The sequence below is a fragment of the Dama dama genome, chromosome 5 (assembly GCF_033118175.1).
Source record: "Dama dama isolate Ldn47 chromosome 5, ASM3311817v1, whole genome shotgun sequence".
In the NCBI taxonomy this organism is placed as follows: Eukaryota; Metazoa; Chordata; class Mammalia; order Artiodactyla; family Cervidae; genus Dama; species Dama dama.
Window position 1 is genome coordinate 131,306,120 of NC_083685.1, and position 16,133 is coordinate 131,322,252.

The 16,133-nt window shown below is 39.7% G+C and overlaps 1 protein-coding gene across 3 annotated transcripts in view; it reads right to left on the reverse strand.

The window, feature by feature from the left end:
- Nucleotides 1-16,133, reverse strand: part of CEP112 (centrosomal protein 112) — a 309,494-nt gene that overhangs the window by 244,628 nt on the left and 48,733 nt on the right. For all 3 annotated transcript variants that reach the window (XM_061145040.1, XM_061145039.1, XM_061145038.1), the window contains 3 exons: nucleotides 9,883-9,930; nucleotides 9,546-9,623; nucleotides 506-592 (listed from right to left, as the gene is read on the reverse strand). In XM_061145040.1, the coding sequence (XP_061001023.1) occupies nucleotides 506-592; nucleotides 9,546-9,623; nucleotides 9,883-9,930 (213 nt within the window). The remainder of the gene's footprint in view (nucleotides 1-505; nucleotides 593-9,545; nucleotides 9,624-9,882; nucleotides 9,931-16,133) is intronic.

Genomic DNA, 16,133 nt, shown 5'->3' on the forward strand with positions numbered 1-16,133 from the left:
CCCATTAAGAAGAAAAATTATACTTTAAAGTACAAATTGAAATACTGGAAGGCATAAATCCCAACGAGCTACTGAAAGAAAGCCAACACTGGCCTCACAGTACACGCAGTCTACACCAAAGAGAACTAAGTTCAAGATTTCTTTTTAAATTAGAAAGGAAACTGCAATTGCCAGAAGACTGAAAGAATATTAGACCAAAACAAACTCTAGTATTTACAGCCGATATTTCATTTCAACTGTAATGAACAGCAGTGATAGAATGTAAAGGGCCGTAAGAAATAAAGGAGAGCCTGAAGATCATGTAAACTATGAGGACTCGCATGAATACATCTGTTTAGCAAATGAGGTTTAAAGATCAGCTTTGCTAGGATATTAATTTAGCAAGTCCCATTTATATGTCAGACTCTCATAAGCACATAAATATAATAAGTGGATGGATGGTCATGAGACCTAGAATATTTCAAATGCTCAATTCTAAAAAAATAATAAACAGTGCACACCCTACCTTCTGAACATCAGCATCGTGCTTCTGCTGCAATTTAAGTTTCTCTTCATGATATTTAGCTTCCATCAGCTTTGTTTTCATGTCCAACTTCAAGGAAAATATTTTAAAGGTGTTATTAATTTACTTTTCCATTTTGAAAAAGTACACAATTAAATTAAAATAAACTCTTGTATGAAAGAGAGCATCATTTTCCACGTTCACCTTATAGTCACTAGTCCAGCAACCACACTACATACACTCACACACTGGGTGTACTCTGTGATCACCTCCAAGTTGATTAAAAGTCTTCTGAACAAACCTCATTCTACAGGCTAAAGAACACAGATTCATCAGTGATACCCAGCCCACTCCACTCCTCCGAAAGGGTCATTGTGAACTGGTATTTTGCTAAATCCACTTGGTATTGTGTGGCACAGGCCAGGAGGATCCCCGACATTTCTTCCTCTCTTCTTCCTTGGGGCCCCACTAACTCCATCGCCTCCGGGCTGGCTGGGGGGCTGATGGGGCAGAGGTGATGCAGACAACTGCGATGGACGTGTTTTCTCAGAAGTGGCTTTCCCTCCACCCTCTCTTTCTGAAGGATGAGTAACCAAGACCTCAGGTGGGGACACTGCAGCTGTGAGCTGCGGGCGGAGAGGCTGCCCACCAGGCGGGTCCCCCGCGACACGGCAAAGCCACGCACTGCCCATGTGCCCCGCGCTGCCGTAGGAGTGCTAAGCAGACTCTCTTCTCTAAGCTGCTACACCCTCAGCAATACATAACTTTTTATTATGAACGTTTCACACACAAAAATACGTATTTTCTACACCTTGCCTTTCTCTCTGAACAATATCTCCTGGAAATCCCTCTAAAAAACTTGCTCTAGTTTTTATTCATTTTTTAAACAGTTACCAACTATTCTTTCATGAGGAGAAAATAAAATCTGTTCAACCACTCTTCTTAATGCATATTCACTTTCTTCTCAGTCTGTCTCCACTAGAAACAACACTGCAAAACATTCTCATGTATGCACCCAGCACACCTGGATTTTGCTTTCTAAGGGTGGGTTCTCAAAAGACATGGCAATGATTCAAATCATCTAGGTATATTTTCCCTCTGTTAAAGGTAAATTCACATTTCTGCTGGAAGAACAGACATCTCACTACGATCCTAATGTGCATTTCCCTGAAAACTACCGTGTGTTGGCCCCTTGTCACATGTTTCAGCCAGTTCAGTTCAGTCGCTCAGTCGTGTCCAACTCTTTGCGACCCCATGGACTGTAGCACGCCAGGCTTCCCTGTCCATCACCAACTCCTGGAGCTTGCTCAAACTCATGTCCATCGAGTCAGTGATGCCACCCAACCATCTCATCCTCTGGCATCCCCTTCTCCTCCTGCCTTCAATCTTTCCCAGCATCAGGGTCTTTTCCAATGAGTCAGATCTTCACATTAGGTGGCCAAAGTACTGGAGTTTCAGCTTCACCATCAGTCCTTTCAATGAATATTCAGGATATAAATATGTCACATGTTTGGGGCCTTCTGAATCTGGTCTTCTATGAAGGCCCTTTCACAATTTTTATCCACATTCCCGTCTGTCGATCAGTAAAATCTGGTATGCAGGTTTTATTATGTATTAATTTAATGTGTGTATATACATTCACAGTTTATCTCTAATATTTTCCCCAAATTGATTGTTTTGCAATTGATTTTATTTCTTATATTTTTTTTACCTTACAAATTCTTTACGTCACTTGAGTCAAATATTTCTATCATTTCTTTTATTCATTCTGAGTTTGGAAAGGTTTTTGGGTAAGAAAGACCTGATGTCAAGATTTTTGTTGCTTTGAAACTTTTTGTCTGGGTGTTTACAGGTTAAGTTTTAGGTACATCCACAATTTTTGGTTATTTTTGTTTTTAAAGGAAAGGACCCAATTTTATTTTTTTCCACGTAACTGAAAGGTTGTACCAGCATCATTCATTAAATAAGTCTTTTCTCAATGTATTGACAACGAACTTTGTCACTGTGATTTTATTAAGGGGATTTAATTTTTTTCTTGAAATGTTCTTGGTTCTAACCATATTGTATCTGCCTCATAAAAGCAGCTGAAAACAGTATCCCCCTCTGTTATCTCAGAGAATCTGTGTAATACGTAATACTGGAACACAGTTCTTCCTTAAGTGTTTCCTTAAATAAATATGTAGTTGTAAAGTAGAGTGTGTTAATCCCCTTTTTGATAACTGTAGATATTCTTTTTAAGTAAACCGACACTCACAAGTGCTAGGTTTCCTAAGTTACATGGACTTAGTAAGTGGACTCAAGCTTTCACTGTCACAGTGGGTCTGTTGGTCTGCCCTGAACTTGGAACGGCTCTGCTACCCATGTCTGATGCTATGACATCATGCATTACTCAGTTGGAAAACATCAGTTCAATGAGTTGCAGAGATTTCCAAATATTGAAAATTTCATTACATAATATCAAAACCTCACACTGGTTAATATTACCACCAATCTCATCGGAAAAGTCTTAGTATTGGAAAGTTCTCAAGCTCACAGTGACTGATACAGGGTTGCCAAAATTCTAATTTGTATTAAAAGGTCAAATTCTATCATTAGCAGCAAATATGGTCAGTTGTTTTGCTTAAAGTGACAGGTTCAATTTGTTCACTTTCCAGAAAATGTCTCCCAATAACCAAGTCTGAATAACCATATTTTGTCCGTCAGTCATTACATCAAGTAAAAATGACATCCCACAAGCAGGAGCTATTACAGTTCATAACTGAGGAAGCACACGGGGTTTTCCTTCTGGTACTCCGATACACGCCTGGATATGCACCCTAAGCCCTCTATATGCAGTTCTACTTCATCATTCATCTAGCCAGATGTGTATTTGAGTCACGAGATTTAGTAAAATTAAGAATTTTCTACTTGCTTCACTGAGAACATTCTTAAGTAAGTACGATTGGTAATTTTTTCCCTGGGAGCACGAGGCAGTGAAGAACACGCCGACTGGTACAATCTGGTGCCGCTGCCTCGATGTGGGTCAGGACACAGTTCTACCCAACACTCTGTGTGCAAAGTCAACACAAACGTCAGTACAGTAGAAAAAATTTTTTTAATTATTGCAAAAATAATTTTGACCTAATAGACCTCATGGATCTTAGGGATCACAGGGTTCATGGCCTACACTCTGAGAACCACTGCCCTAAAGAAACTCTTGTACATATGTGTCAGGAGACACGTACTAGACTGTTCACAGGTTACTGTTTGCAAAAGTCAAAAATTAGAATAGATTCATCAACCCAATGGCAAGAAAGTGTGGCAGATTCATTTAATAGAAAGTACCGCAAATGAAGCCAACTACAGCTAAATGCCTAACAAACATGAGTGTTACCCACACACTACTGAGCAGAAAAGTTGTTTTATTTAAATGAAGTTCAAAATCCACCGAATGGAAGTATTTTCATTCTTAAGAAGGCAGGCTTGGTAGCAAAGTCAACTTAAAAAGCAGAGGAGGGAAATGATGAGAGACGTCAGGATGGTGGTTATTGTTGGGGAGGTGGACAAGAGCAGGACTGAGGCGGTGGACGGCAGGTGGCCGGCGCCTTGGTCAGGATCTAACCCTTGCCTGCATGTGGTCCACGATGGTTTTCCTTTGAATAATTATTACATCTTGTAAGACTGTGAGTCTCTGAATGCTCTATTCATAAGAAATGCTTTAAAGTATAAATTTTCTCATTTATTACATCAATGACTGTAGATTTTGTCATTTGGATTTATTTAAATTCCACATTTTACTAGGAGATTTGCAAAAGGAAAAAATGCCTAATTGGCATTACGTGTAAGAAAGAAGCAAGGCAGCCTTTTAGGCAATGGGTGGGAACAGTCACTGTGGGTGGAGGTAAAGTTCAAAGGAAATACTCTATTTTATTTCACAAAAAGGGCAATTTCCACCATCTGTTCTCTGAAAACTGATCTCCTCTCCTTGTGCTCTCTCCTTCCATTTTCAGTGACAACAGTTTTCTGAATGTCTTAATCTATATCAGAAATCTTTTTTAAGAACACTAAAAAAATTAAAAAGCCAGCACACCGCCCGACGGTGCCCGAGGTCACAGAGCCCTGCGATGTGACGTCACAGGAGACGCGTCACAACTGCAGAGGCCGGCAAACCCAGGCGTGTCTGCGAGTGACAGGCGAAGGCGAAAGCCAAGGGGCAGTCACCAAACACGTCTTCCCACAATGCCAAATAAGCCGAACAAAGTTTCCAATCTTAAAATAATGTATGTGTGTGTTTCTACCAATCAAAAGAAAACTATACAGCTCTTCAACTCTAATAAAATAACATTGTGAATATTACTCATTTAACACCTAAGGTATCTTCTATAGAATTATAAACTAGAATGGAAGTTGTTTTATAGAGTTTAATTTCCAAAGGCTAATTAAGTATTTCAGAACTCGCCAAAGCATCAACAGAATTAAATCACTTATTAAATGCAGACAAACTCTGTAATCTATAGAGAACTTCATGTCACTCAATTCTTTCCACACTTACTGCATTCTTTAACTTCAGCACTCAACCTCCTAAGTTTTTATTTTATAACATTAAGAACCGATTAATCTAGATTATCATCACTACTCAGAGTAAAACCCTGTGAAATGGACCTGAGATTTAAATACAAAGATGAGATTTTAAAAGAGACAAAAATATGAATTAAGTTTTTCATAATCTTGGAATAAGCAAAGCTTTTCTACACAATACAAAAACCAAAAGCCATAGAGAAAAGACTGATGGGGCCACCTACTGAAAAGAAAACTTCTATACTTTAAAAAAAAGACAGAAATAAATCAAAAGACATACACAGAAAAATACCTGTAAGATATATGACAGAGACCTGAATTCCTTAATACATAAACTGCTGAGGAATCACAATGAAGACAAACAATTTAACAAAAATATGGAAAGGTATAATAAGGACAGTTCACAAAAGTGAAATTAAAAAGACAATAAACAGACAAAAATATGTTCATTCTCACATAATAAAAGCAATGCAAATATTAAAACAAGATACTACTTTTTTGTCTGTACAGATAATCAAAAATGTTTATAATTCAGTATTGCTGATTAAATGAGGAGGCAGACATTCTCAAACACTACTGGTGCAAGTATAAACAGACCTGACATATAACATTCACCCACTTAAAGTATGCAACTGGATGTCTTTCAATTCATCAGAGAATTATGCAACATCACCCCAGTCTAATTTAGGACTTTTCACTACTCCAAAAAGGAACACTGACGCTCATTGGCCATCACTCTCCAGTCTCACCAATGTCTACAGCCCAAGGCAGACATAACATCATTTTAAGGGCAATCTGTCAATTTCAATAAAAAATTAAAACGTGTAACCCTGAGAAGTTAGATTTCACAGAATTTATGGCCTAAGAATAAACATGCAATACACACAACTGTCTACAGGGATATTCTTGAAACACGGCTTGTTGTAGCAAAATATTCTTCACAACCTACACCCCTCAGTAGGAATCTCCAGTAATAAAACATGGGCCATCAATAAAACAAAGGATAGTGCAACTATTTAAAAGAATTAAACCATGTTACTGATATAAAAATCATCAGAATTATGTTTGAATTTAAAAAGCAAAATGAAACAAAATGTAGAGTATGACCTAGTATATTATTTGTATTTTTAAACTTTTAAAGAGAATACATATTAAATTTTTATCAATGATTACCTTGAAGAGCCATCAGGTGTTGTGAAAATAAATATTACTATTTAATTTTAATGTTTACTATTTAATTTTAAAATAAACGTAACTCGAACAAGACTGTTTCTTATTTTTACAACATGACCCAGCAGCAACGAAAGCATTTCTCTACGAGAACGCACAGCACACCTCAGGGCTGCCCAACCCCGGTGTGCAAGAGTCTGCTGAGGTCAAGACAGAAAAGCCGCCACCCCCGGGCCCACAAGGAAGCCTCTGAGAAAAGTGACCTCAGCCAGTGGACGATGACTGAACACATCACAGCGTAGCTACGCATTTAAGCGTAGGGAAAAGTCCATGTTAGAAAACTATCTCAGGAAAATCAGTAAAAATAGTGAAGCAGTAGGATTGATATTTTCTTGTTTTTAACTCTTTTTTTTAAATGGACTTTTTAAATCTATCCATCTATTCATGCACCATTCTAGAAAGAGTGTGAGGTAGTTACACAAACATACACAAATACAATGAGGTTAAAGGAGATGGACAAAAGCTGGCAGGGGTGTGGAACAGTCAGAGACCAGCAGGAGGTGAGTGCCGTGAACGAGCACAGCTCCTGGAAACGGGCTCGGGACACCGGGCCCCTGCAGCGGCCAGAGCCGGGGGCGCCGGGCTTCCTGGCGCAGAGGGCAGCAGGCAGCTGCTTGGCAGAGCCACATGGGGCTCAGCACAGAGGCGCACACGTGATTCAGGAAAGGCCACAACGCCTGAATGTCTTTTTATTAATGATTAACATTTTCTATTTCAAAAATGAAAATATTGAAAAAACTGTGTCCTAAAACTGAAAAAAGCTTTTAAAAACCAATGCTCTGTATTTAAAATATAATTAGTATCTTTATATTTACAAAGGCAATCTACACTGCCACTTTCCTCAGCATTCAAGTGGCTCCTAATTACCTCTGCCTTTTTACATTCACTCTCATTTTTGCATATAATACATTCTTTACTTGTATCTTAAAATCACATACAATATTCATGAGACTTCCAAGTATTAATTTTTATTTTAGAGGTTAAATTTTTTATGTTACTATACTTACAAAAATCCATCATTTCAATTTTACCATGTAAGACATAATTCATTACCCCATACGAATATCTAAAAATGCATATAAAGATAGAGATATGAGGATATTTTTTCCCAGAATTATTTATATTAGTGAAAACTCAATCTCAATACCTAACAATAGGGATACATCAAATTAACTGGGGATAATTCTATAATATAGACTATAATACAGCCATTAAAAATAAATGCTTGAAAAATAAATAAATAAATGCTTGGACAGCAAGAAGGTCAAATCAGAGAATCCTAAAGGACACCAGCCCTGAGTGTTCGCTGAAAGGACTGATGCTGAAGCTGAAACGCCAGCACTTTAGCCAGCTGACACCAACAGCCAAGTCACTGAAAAGATCCTGATGCTGGGAAGGATTGAAGGCAAAAAGAGAAGATGGCAGAGGATGAGGTGGATGGATGGCATCACCAACTCAACTGGCATGAACTTGGGCAAACTCCTAGAGAAAGCGTGGGACAGGAAAGACTGGTGTGGTCAGTCCATGGGGTCATAAAGAGTCAGACACAACTTAGCAACTGAACAACAACTTTCTGGAGAAAGCCAGAGAGATAATTCACAATATTTACTTGTAGCCGAGAATAGGCAGGAATGTATTCAGATGTTACTAAATTTTACATGTAAAGATGTATGTATCATGTTAGACACATATAAGAAATAAAAGAATGGACATCAAAAATAAATAAATAAATAAATGCTTAGGAACAATATCTAGTAGCATAAAATACTCAAGTTATACAAGAAATACTCATTACACAAAAAATACTCAAATTATATCATCTCAATTTCCTAAAGAAAAATAACATGTATTCTGTAGAATACATTAAAAGAGAACCAAAGTCAACACAATGCTGCCTTTTCATTTCTATATATTAATTTCATAGGTGATTTTATTTCCTTCTTTACATATGTCTGCATTTTACAAAATTTCTTTTCTTTCCCCCTCTGGGTAATAAAAAGCTTTATTTTTCTTTATTTTATTATATTTTACAAAATTTCTTTTAATAAACATCCAAAGTTATTTAATAATCACAGATACTGCTTTAAAAGAAACTAAGGTGTCACACTGAAGCAACTCAGCCAGCATACACTCTTAAATATTTTAGGAGGAAAAAACGACCAAACATTTCACCCAAAATAGTCAGAAACAACTATGTAACTACACAAAGGGTTATTTTAGTCAAAATATACACTGGGTATATTTTAAGATATGGTGTAAGTTGATGTTTACATGCAAACTTCTCAATGATCCCACAAATATTTTTACCAGTATACCAAAAAGAAAAACAAAAACACAGGGGTACAGGAAAAAAAAGCCACACACGTTTAGAAATGAATCTCTGGTGCAACACATGGTACTTTTAAGAATCTTCTCTTTCAACACGTATGTGGGGAGCATTGGTATGCTGAGCCCTAACCCGAGGTGTGAACATAAAGAGGAAGAATATTGTGTCACAAAAGACCAGAAAAATTTTCAAAAAGACAGGAGGTCACTATTCTATGGTAAGCAGTCTGAACAGTAAGAGGGAAAATGTTTGGTAATGACTTGGAATGATGTGTAAAAACAACTGACAACTTCTTAAAAGGAAAGAAAAAATTTCAGAACAAGGATTTCAAAGAAGGTCCATCTGATTGTAAGTATTGTCCTCAAAAAGTTTTTATGGAATGTAACATCTTTTTATTTCAACAGATTTTTTAAAAGCACCAGCAGTGCACTAAGAAACAAAAGCCCTCGGGCCTCAGACGGGAGCTCTAGCAGGTCTCTGAACCACTGAGCCAGCAGCGGGCACGCCAGCAGGCTGGTTTACGGGGCAGAGCTGGAAGACGAGGACTGACACATACACACCGCTGCCCCCGTGTATACACAGGTGGCCAACGAGAACCTGCTGCACGGCACACGGAGCTCGGCCCAGTGCCCTGTGGAGACACAGCGGGAGGGAGATCCAAAAGAGAGGGGATCTGCGTACGGGCACACCTGGGAATCACGCTGCTGAACGGCAGAAACGCACACACCCTCCAAAGCAGCTCTGCCCCCACGCCAGTGAAAACGGAACGGAAGGCCTGCCTTTACCTGCACCAGAATTCTACACTGACACCGACAGCAGCCTCTTCCTACCAGGCCTCCATTACTCTAACTAGGACGTGAAAGCTCACGTTACACAAAACACGAAAACTGTGTGCACAGATCAGATACGCCAGAAACATCGCGATCCTACCTCTTTCTCATGCATGCGGGAGAGTAACTGGTCATCGTGGAGACTGCTGGATTTTCTCAGGCTGAATTTTGGAGTCATCTGTTGAATGAGGAAGAGACATTCAATACTGTTTCAGGCCTGATGTACCCAAAAGTAAACTGCAAACTGACTGAAGTTCATGCCAAAACAATACAAACACTGGAGGAAAAAAAGTGATTTATTCACTTCCAAGTGATAGGATTAACAAGACTACTAGACTTCATAATGTGGACTGGCATCGCTTTCTGTAAACAACTAAACAATTATTTTATTTTAAGACATCTGCCCACAGGGAAAGCGCAGGGCAATTCTCACCTACCAGAGTAAGTGGGATGGGCTTCTGTCTCAGGTATCGAGGGTTTTCTATCTGAAATTTTAAAATAAAGACATTAATATTTGAGTATTAATTAAACTATAATGAAAATGTTTTCCATATGTCCTAATATTTAGCATGTTTCTTAGAATACATATTGCATAATATATTTCTAGTGGCCCACTAACAAATAAAACATAAAGCGTAACCGCCTTTGCATACACAAACACCCTTGAGAGATCCTCTCACGGCCGAGGCCCCCGGCCTCCCCCACCCCTGCTCGCCTCACACTTCACCCCCGGGCCCTGAAGGGCTCCCATCACCAGGAGACGGCAGGTCTCCTGTGCCTCTCTACCTCTGCCCACCCCACCCCAGTCCCTGTAAGCACGCACCTAGCATCCTTCAAGTCTCAATTTAATCACTACACCCCTAGGCAGATTTGGAAATCTGAATGACATAAGCATATGAAAACATGCTTAAACTATCTAGGACTATGAAAAATGTAAAGTAATACCACAAGAGATGGTATTTTACAGCCACCAGATAGGCATATATTAAAAACTGGACATACAGTTATAGATATAGAAAATAAATTTATGAGTTACCAAGGGGTACTCGGGAAAAAGATAATTTGGGAGACCGGAATTGACATATACACACCATTATATATAAAATATGTAGTTCAGCTGGTAAAGAATCTGCCTGCAATGCAGGAGACCCAGGTTTGATTCCTGGGTTGGAAAGATCCGCTGGAGAAGGAAATGGCAACCCACTCCAGTACTCTCGCCTGGAGAATCCCATGGACAGAGGAGCCTGGCAGGCTACACAGACCATGGGGTCGCAACAGTCAGACATGACTTACCAACTAAATCACATCACATATATAAAATTCAGTTCAGTTCAGTCGCTCAGTCGTGTCTGAGTCTCTGCGACCCCATGAACCACAGCACGCCAAGGCCTCCCTGTCCATCACCAACTCCCAGAGTCCACCCAAATTCATGTCCATTGAGTCTGTGATGCCATCCAACCATCTCATCCTCTGTCATCCCCTTCTCCTCCTGCCCTCAGTCTTTCCCAGCATCACGGTCTTCTCAAATGAGTCAGCTCTCCGCATCAGGTGGCCAAAGTACTGGAGCTTCAGCTTCAGCATCAGCCCATCCAATATTCAGGACTGATTTCCTTCAGGTTTGACTGACTTGATCTCCTTGCAGTCCACGGAAATCTCAAGAGTCTTCTCCAACACCACAGTTCAAAAGCATCAACTCTTTGGTGCTCAGCTTTCTTTATGGTCCAGCTCTCAAATCCATACATGACTACAGGAAAACCATAGCCTTGACTAGACAGACCTTTGTTGGCAAAGTAATGTCTCTGCTTTTTAACATGCTGTCTAGGTTGGTCATAGCTTTTCTTCCAAGGAGCAAGTGTCTTTTAATTTCATGATTGCAATCACCATCCATAGTAATTTTGGAGTCCCCAAAATAAAATCTGTCACTGTTTCCATTGTTTACCCATCTATTTCCCATGAAGGGATGGGACCAGATGCCATGATCTTAGTTTTCTGAATGTTGAGTTTTAAGCCAGCCTTTTCACTCTCCTCTTTCACTTTCATCAAGAGGCTCTTTAGTTCCTCTTCACTTTCTGCCATGAGGGTGGTGTCATCTACATATCTGAGGTTATTGATATTTGTCTCAGCAATCTTGATTCCAACTTGTGTTTCATCCAGCCTGGCATTTCGCATAACATACTCTGCATATAAGTTAAATAAGCAGGGTGACAATATACAGCCTTGACGTACTCCTTTCCCAATCTGGAACCAGTCCGTTGTTCCATGTCCAGTTCCAACTGTTGCTTCTTGACCTGCATACAGATTTCTCAGGAGGCAGGTCAGGTGGTCTGGCGTCCCCATATCTTTAAGAATTTTCCACAGTTTATTGTGATCCACACAGTCAAAGGCGCTGGCATAGTCAATAAATGAGTTTTTAAATAAATAAATAAGTTATAACAAATTAATTAAAAAACAAAAATTAAAAATTTGATAATAAATGTGTTCCAGATGTGGGGCCCTACTGTTGGGTGTATGACTTCTTCCTTTTACTTTGGGAAACATTATTAAATAAAGATAATAATAAAGTCTACTTAAATATCATACCAGAGACAGAGGCATAGTCTTTAGTAAACAAAATGGTACTATATATACACAGCTTTTTGAAAAATAGAGGCAGCCAATTTCCAGCAGGCAGCAAAGTACACTCAATAAGTATTTATTGTCTGAAGGTACATATATGAAAAGCAAATAACCATTCTCTATTTTTGGAATGGAGAAAACCAGCATAAAAAGTAAGTCCTTCAAAGACACATGCACATAAAACCCTAATTCATGAAGCAGAATTAAATACAAGGGGAAAAATAAAGGAAGAGAAAAACAGAGAATTCTCAAAGATGCTCAAGCTCTAATTAAGCTTAAAATTTAAACCCAAAAGCCAAGAAAACCATCTGTGACTTATTTTTACCCAGCTCTACATTTATAAGCAGGGTACGAAATATTGGTTTAGCTAATTACAATGTAGCCTTTCAACTATGCAGAAATAACTATTTCATCCTCTTCATCTTTAAAAATCATTAAATACAGAAGTTAAGGACTCATCGTGTTATCATAAATTTCCTTTCTCAAGTTGACAAAAGTCTATTCTAATATTTAAAAGCAACAATGAACGCTGTAAACAAGCATAAATCTTCTGTTGTTCTTATTCATGTGCAGTGCATTGTCTCATACCCACTTTAACATGTAATGGGAGTTATTCATAGGAGAGCATGTTCTTGAGTCTGTTTGAGGGAAATAAGCAATCTATTTTCTGATTTTATAACACCAGTCAGATGTGCTTTGAAGTTGAATGTTCCCACTCTGTGATCCACAAGTAACAGGGACTTGCAGAAATCTGTAAACAGTCTTAACATTGATTTTCTTCATGCTCTTTCAGAAGACTTCTTGTTCTCTCATAACATAATACCTCAAGAAAGAATACCACAATAAGGAATGTCCAGAATGGAAGATAAATAGAGCTTATGTGAAACATTAAAGTCTAACAAAATATTATACAGACAGTAATGCCAAAAATAATTAAGTTCCAATAGCATGAATAAATCACATGACAGAATGTTTCTTGTTCGAAAAACAAGTAGAATCACAATAATAAATAAACAGTAATTTAAACTAGACATGAAAACAGGTATCTGAATGCTCTCTAATGAAAACTGCCTTTTGACGCTTTGTTTAATTTTTTACCAGAATTGTTCAAAGAGTTCTGTCAGTTTGTCTTTTTCAAATTATTCAGGATTTGGTCAAACTGACCTCCTTATAGACTAATATTGATCAAAGAGAGATGTTTCAAGGTTTCAGAAAAATAGGAAGACATTTTATATGGTATTTTGGCCATCTTAGAGGAAAGGACATTCTAAAGCAATATATTACTAGCAGCACAACCAGAATAACTGTTCTTAAAGTCAGAGCACCCATCAGAAGAATGGCCAAACCTCTTCCTACAGCATAAAATAAATTCAGTCACCAATGTCACTTATGCTCCAAAATAATGCTCTTACTCTTAAGTCCATATTTTAGAAATTGAAAAATGTTTTCCACAGAAAAAAATACAATACTACAAACGGGTTTACTCACATTTCAACATTTAATGAGCACAAATAAAATACAGATAAGAGACACCATTCACTGCCACAAGGAAAAGCAAACAAGCCAAGGACAGAATGGGAACATGCACGTGCTGCCATCTGATCTGTGAGACGAAACTGTGCCGTGCAGCAGGGAGGGAAGAGGCTCCTCGGTAAATGAGGGCATCCGGCGGACCCTGTAAGGCCCACAGATCTTCACTTCCTATCTTACAACATGCCCCACAAGTGCTTCCGGGTGGCATGTAGTTCTAAGCAGAAACAGGAAAACATTAGAGCTGCTAGAAGACCTGGGAGAACCTCTTCAAGAACTCAGGACAGCCACATACCTCACACAGACACTGAAAGCAATTTTTCATGAGACAAAGTCATGGGAAAATGAACCACATTAAAATTTAAAGTTCCTGGGATTTCCCTGGTGGCTAATACTGCACTCCCAAAGCAGGGGGCAGGGGTTCAATCCCTGGTCAGGGAACTAGATCCCACATGCTGCAACTGAGAGTTTACATGCCTGAGCCAAAACTAAGAGCCCCGTGCAGCCAAATGAATAAATAAAAATTTTAAAAAAATTTTTTTAGTTCCTGTTCATCAAAGACAGCAGTAAGAGAATGGAGGAAAGCAACGAAGTGGAAGAAACTATTTGTGAAACTAGATTCCGAAAGGACTCATCCAGAATAGATACAAAGCTCTTCTATATTGACAAAAAGGCAGACAGCCCAACAGGAGAACCGGCCAAGTCCCCAGTCACCACTGCACCCTGGGAGGCTACCCAAACTGTCCATCAGCGTATTAAAAGGGATCTAACTTTATCAGTCATCAGGAAAATACATATTCAGTCCACACGTGCAGTGTCACTAGCCGCTGCAGAGAATGGCTCAGTTGCATACTTTAAAGAAAACTATTAGTAACTGGCACCTCCAGGCGCCAGAGAGAAAGCGAGGGGCAGGCACGGCGCACGCAGCGCCGGATGAGGACGCGCATGGGCACCTTTCGACCCGACGGCGTTCGCGGCACCGCCGCACCATCACCTTGAGCCCAACCCCGCGGAGCCCACGCGCTCCCTTCCCCACCGCGCGGCCCCGCTCCCCCACCTGGACTCCCGGCGGGGTCCGCTCGGCCCCCACACTCCTTACCAGGGGTTCCGGGACGTGCAGGTGCCCCTGGCCCTGGACAGGAGGTCCCGCCAGGGACCCTGCCCTCCAGGGGGGCCGCCGGACTAGGGGTGCTGTCCACCCTCCCGCTGACCATCCTGTCCTGCGAGGAACAGAACAGAATGTTCTCTCGCCCATTCTGCAGAGACCTGACCTAAGGGTGTCACCTAAAGTGTACCCACTGTTTGCTCCTGGTGGAAGCGAGCCTCCACAGTCAGGACAGAGGCCCCGGTGGCACAGGCTGGGGGCGGTGACCCATGCAAGGCCTGGGTGCGGACAGGTGGGGGTCTGGTGACCCATGCGAGGCCCAGGAGAGACTCCTCCAGATCCCCCAGTCCTCCTCAGGAAAAAAAGAAAAAAGTTTATATAAAGACAGTCGTGAATGAAATGTATATAAGATAGGTTAACAAAGCAAGAAAGCTCCCCCAAAGCTAAAGGTTAAAAAGGCTAAAGAGTAATAATAATAAAATATAATAATACAGGAGGAAAATGTAACGGCTAGGTTTAGGAAGCAAATTTCTACTTGAATTATATATTCACAGGGAATATGTTAAAACACTCCTGGGAAAAGAAAGAATATAACTGGGGGAAATGTATATTTTCAACAAAAACTAGAAAATTCAAAATCTGGAACTTCTAATGCATCAGAAAATAGGTCTTGACAGGCATGCCAGCAACATAAAAAAATGTGCCCTTAGTATAGAGCACAAAAATTAACTAGCTATTAACTGATCATTTGGAGGAAGAAAGAAATAAAAGTCCATCACACATTCTCATACAAAACTAAAATCAAAGCAAAATCTAAGCTTTTTAATACACTGGATATTTAAATTATTCTACTGTGATGAAGAGATATAGTTGAACCTGATTAATGCATCTCTGTTATAAATATATAAAAATGAGGGACTCTATTTCACACTGAGTGCACTCTTTGAACAATAAAAATGTGAAACAAAATCCCAGGCGGCCCTAGTTTTAAGGCAGTCCATCAAAATAGTTTAGATTTTTTATCTTAATTTTATTATACAAATGAAAAGTTTAATCCTCTGAACAGTTAAATATTTGTGAAAAGTACTGTGTGTGCTACAAAATGCACATCACAAGTTCTCAATGGCCTAGGGCAGAGGCCGTTGCAGAAGGACATCCCAGAACGTCCATCTCTCTGATTCTGCTCTCCGAGGCCTCCTTGCTCCTCTCCCGCACCAGTAAGTCAGGAGTCGTTCTGGGGGCAGCTTCCCCGACTCCTTCAAATTTGGAAATGGTTTTCTTTTGACCCATTCCCCTCTCGTTATCAATTCTATTTCTCCCTTCTCCTTCATTAACATACCTTCAAGTGACTCACTTCAAATCCCTTCCTGTCCCCCACCTCTGACCCTCTGATGGTGGCCACCGAGTCCCGGTTTGAAGTCTCTAAAGACAGCGGTT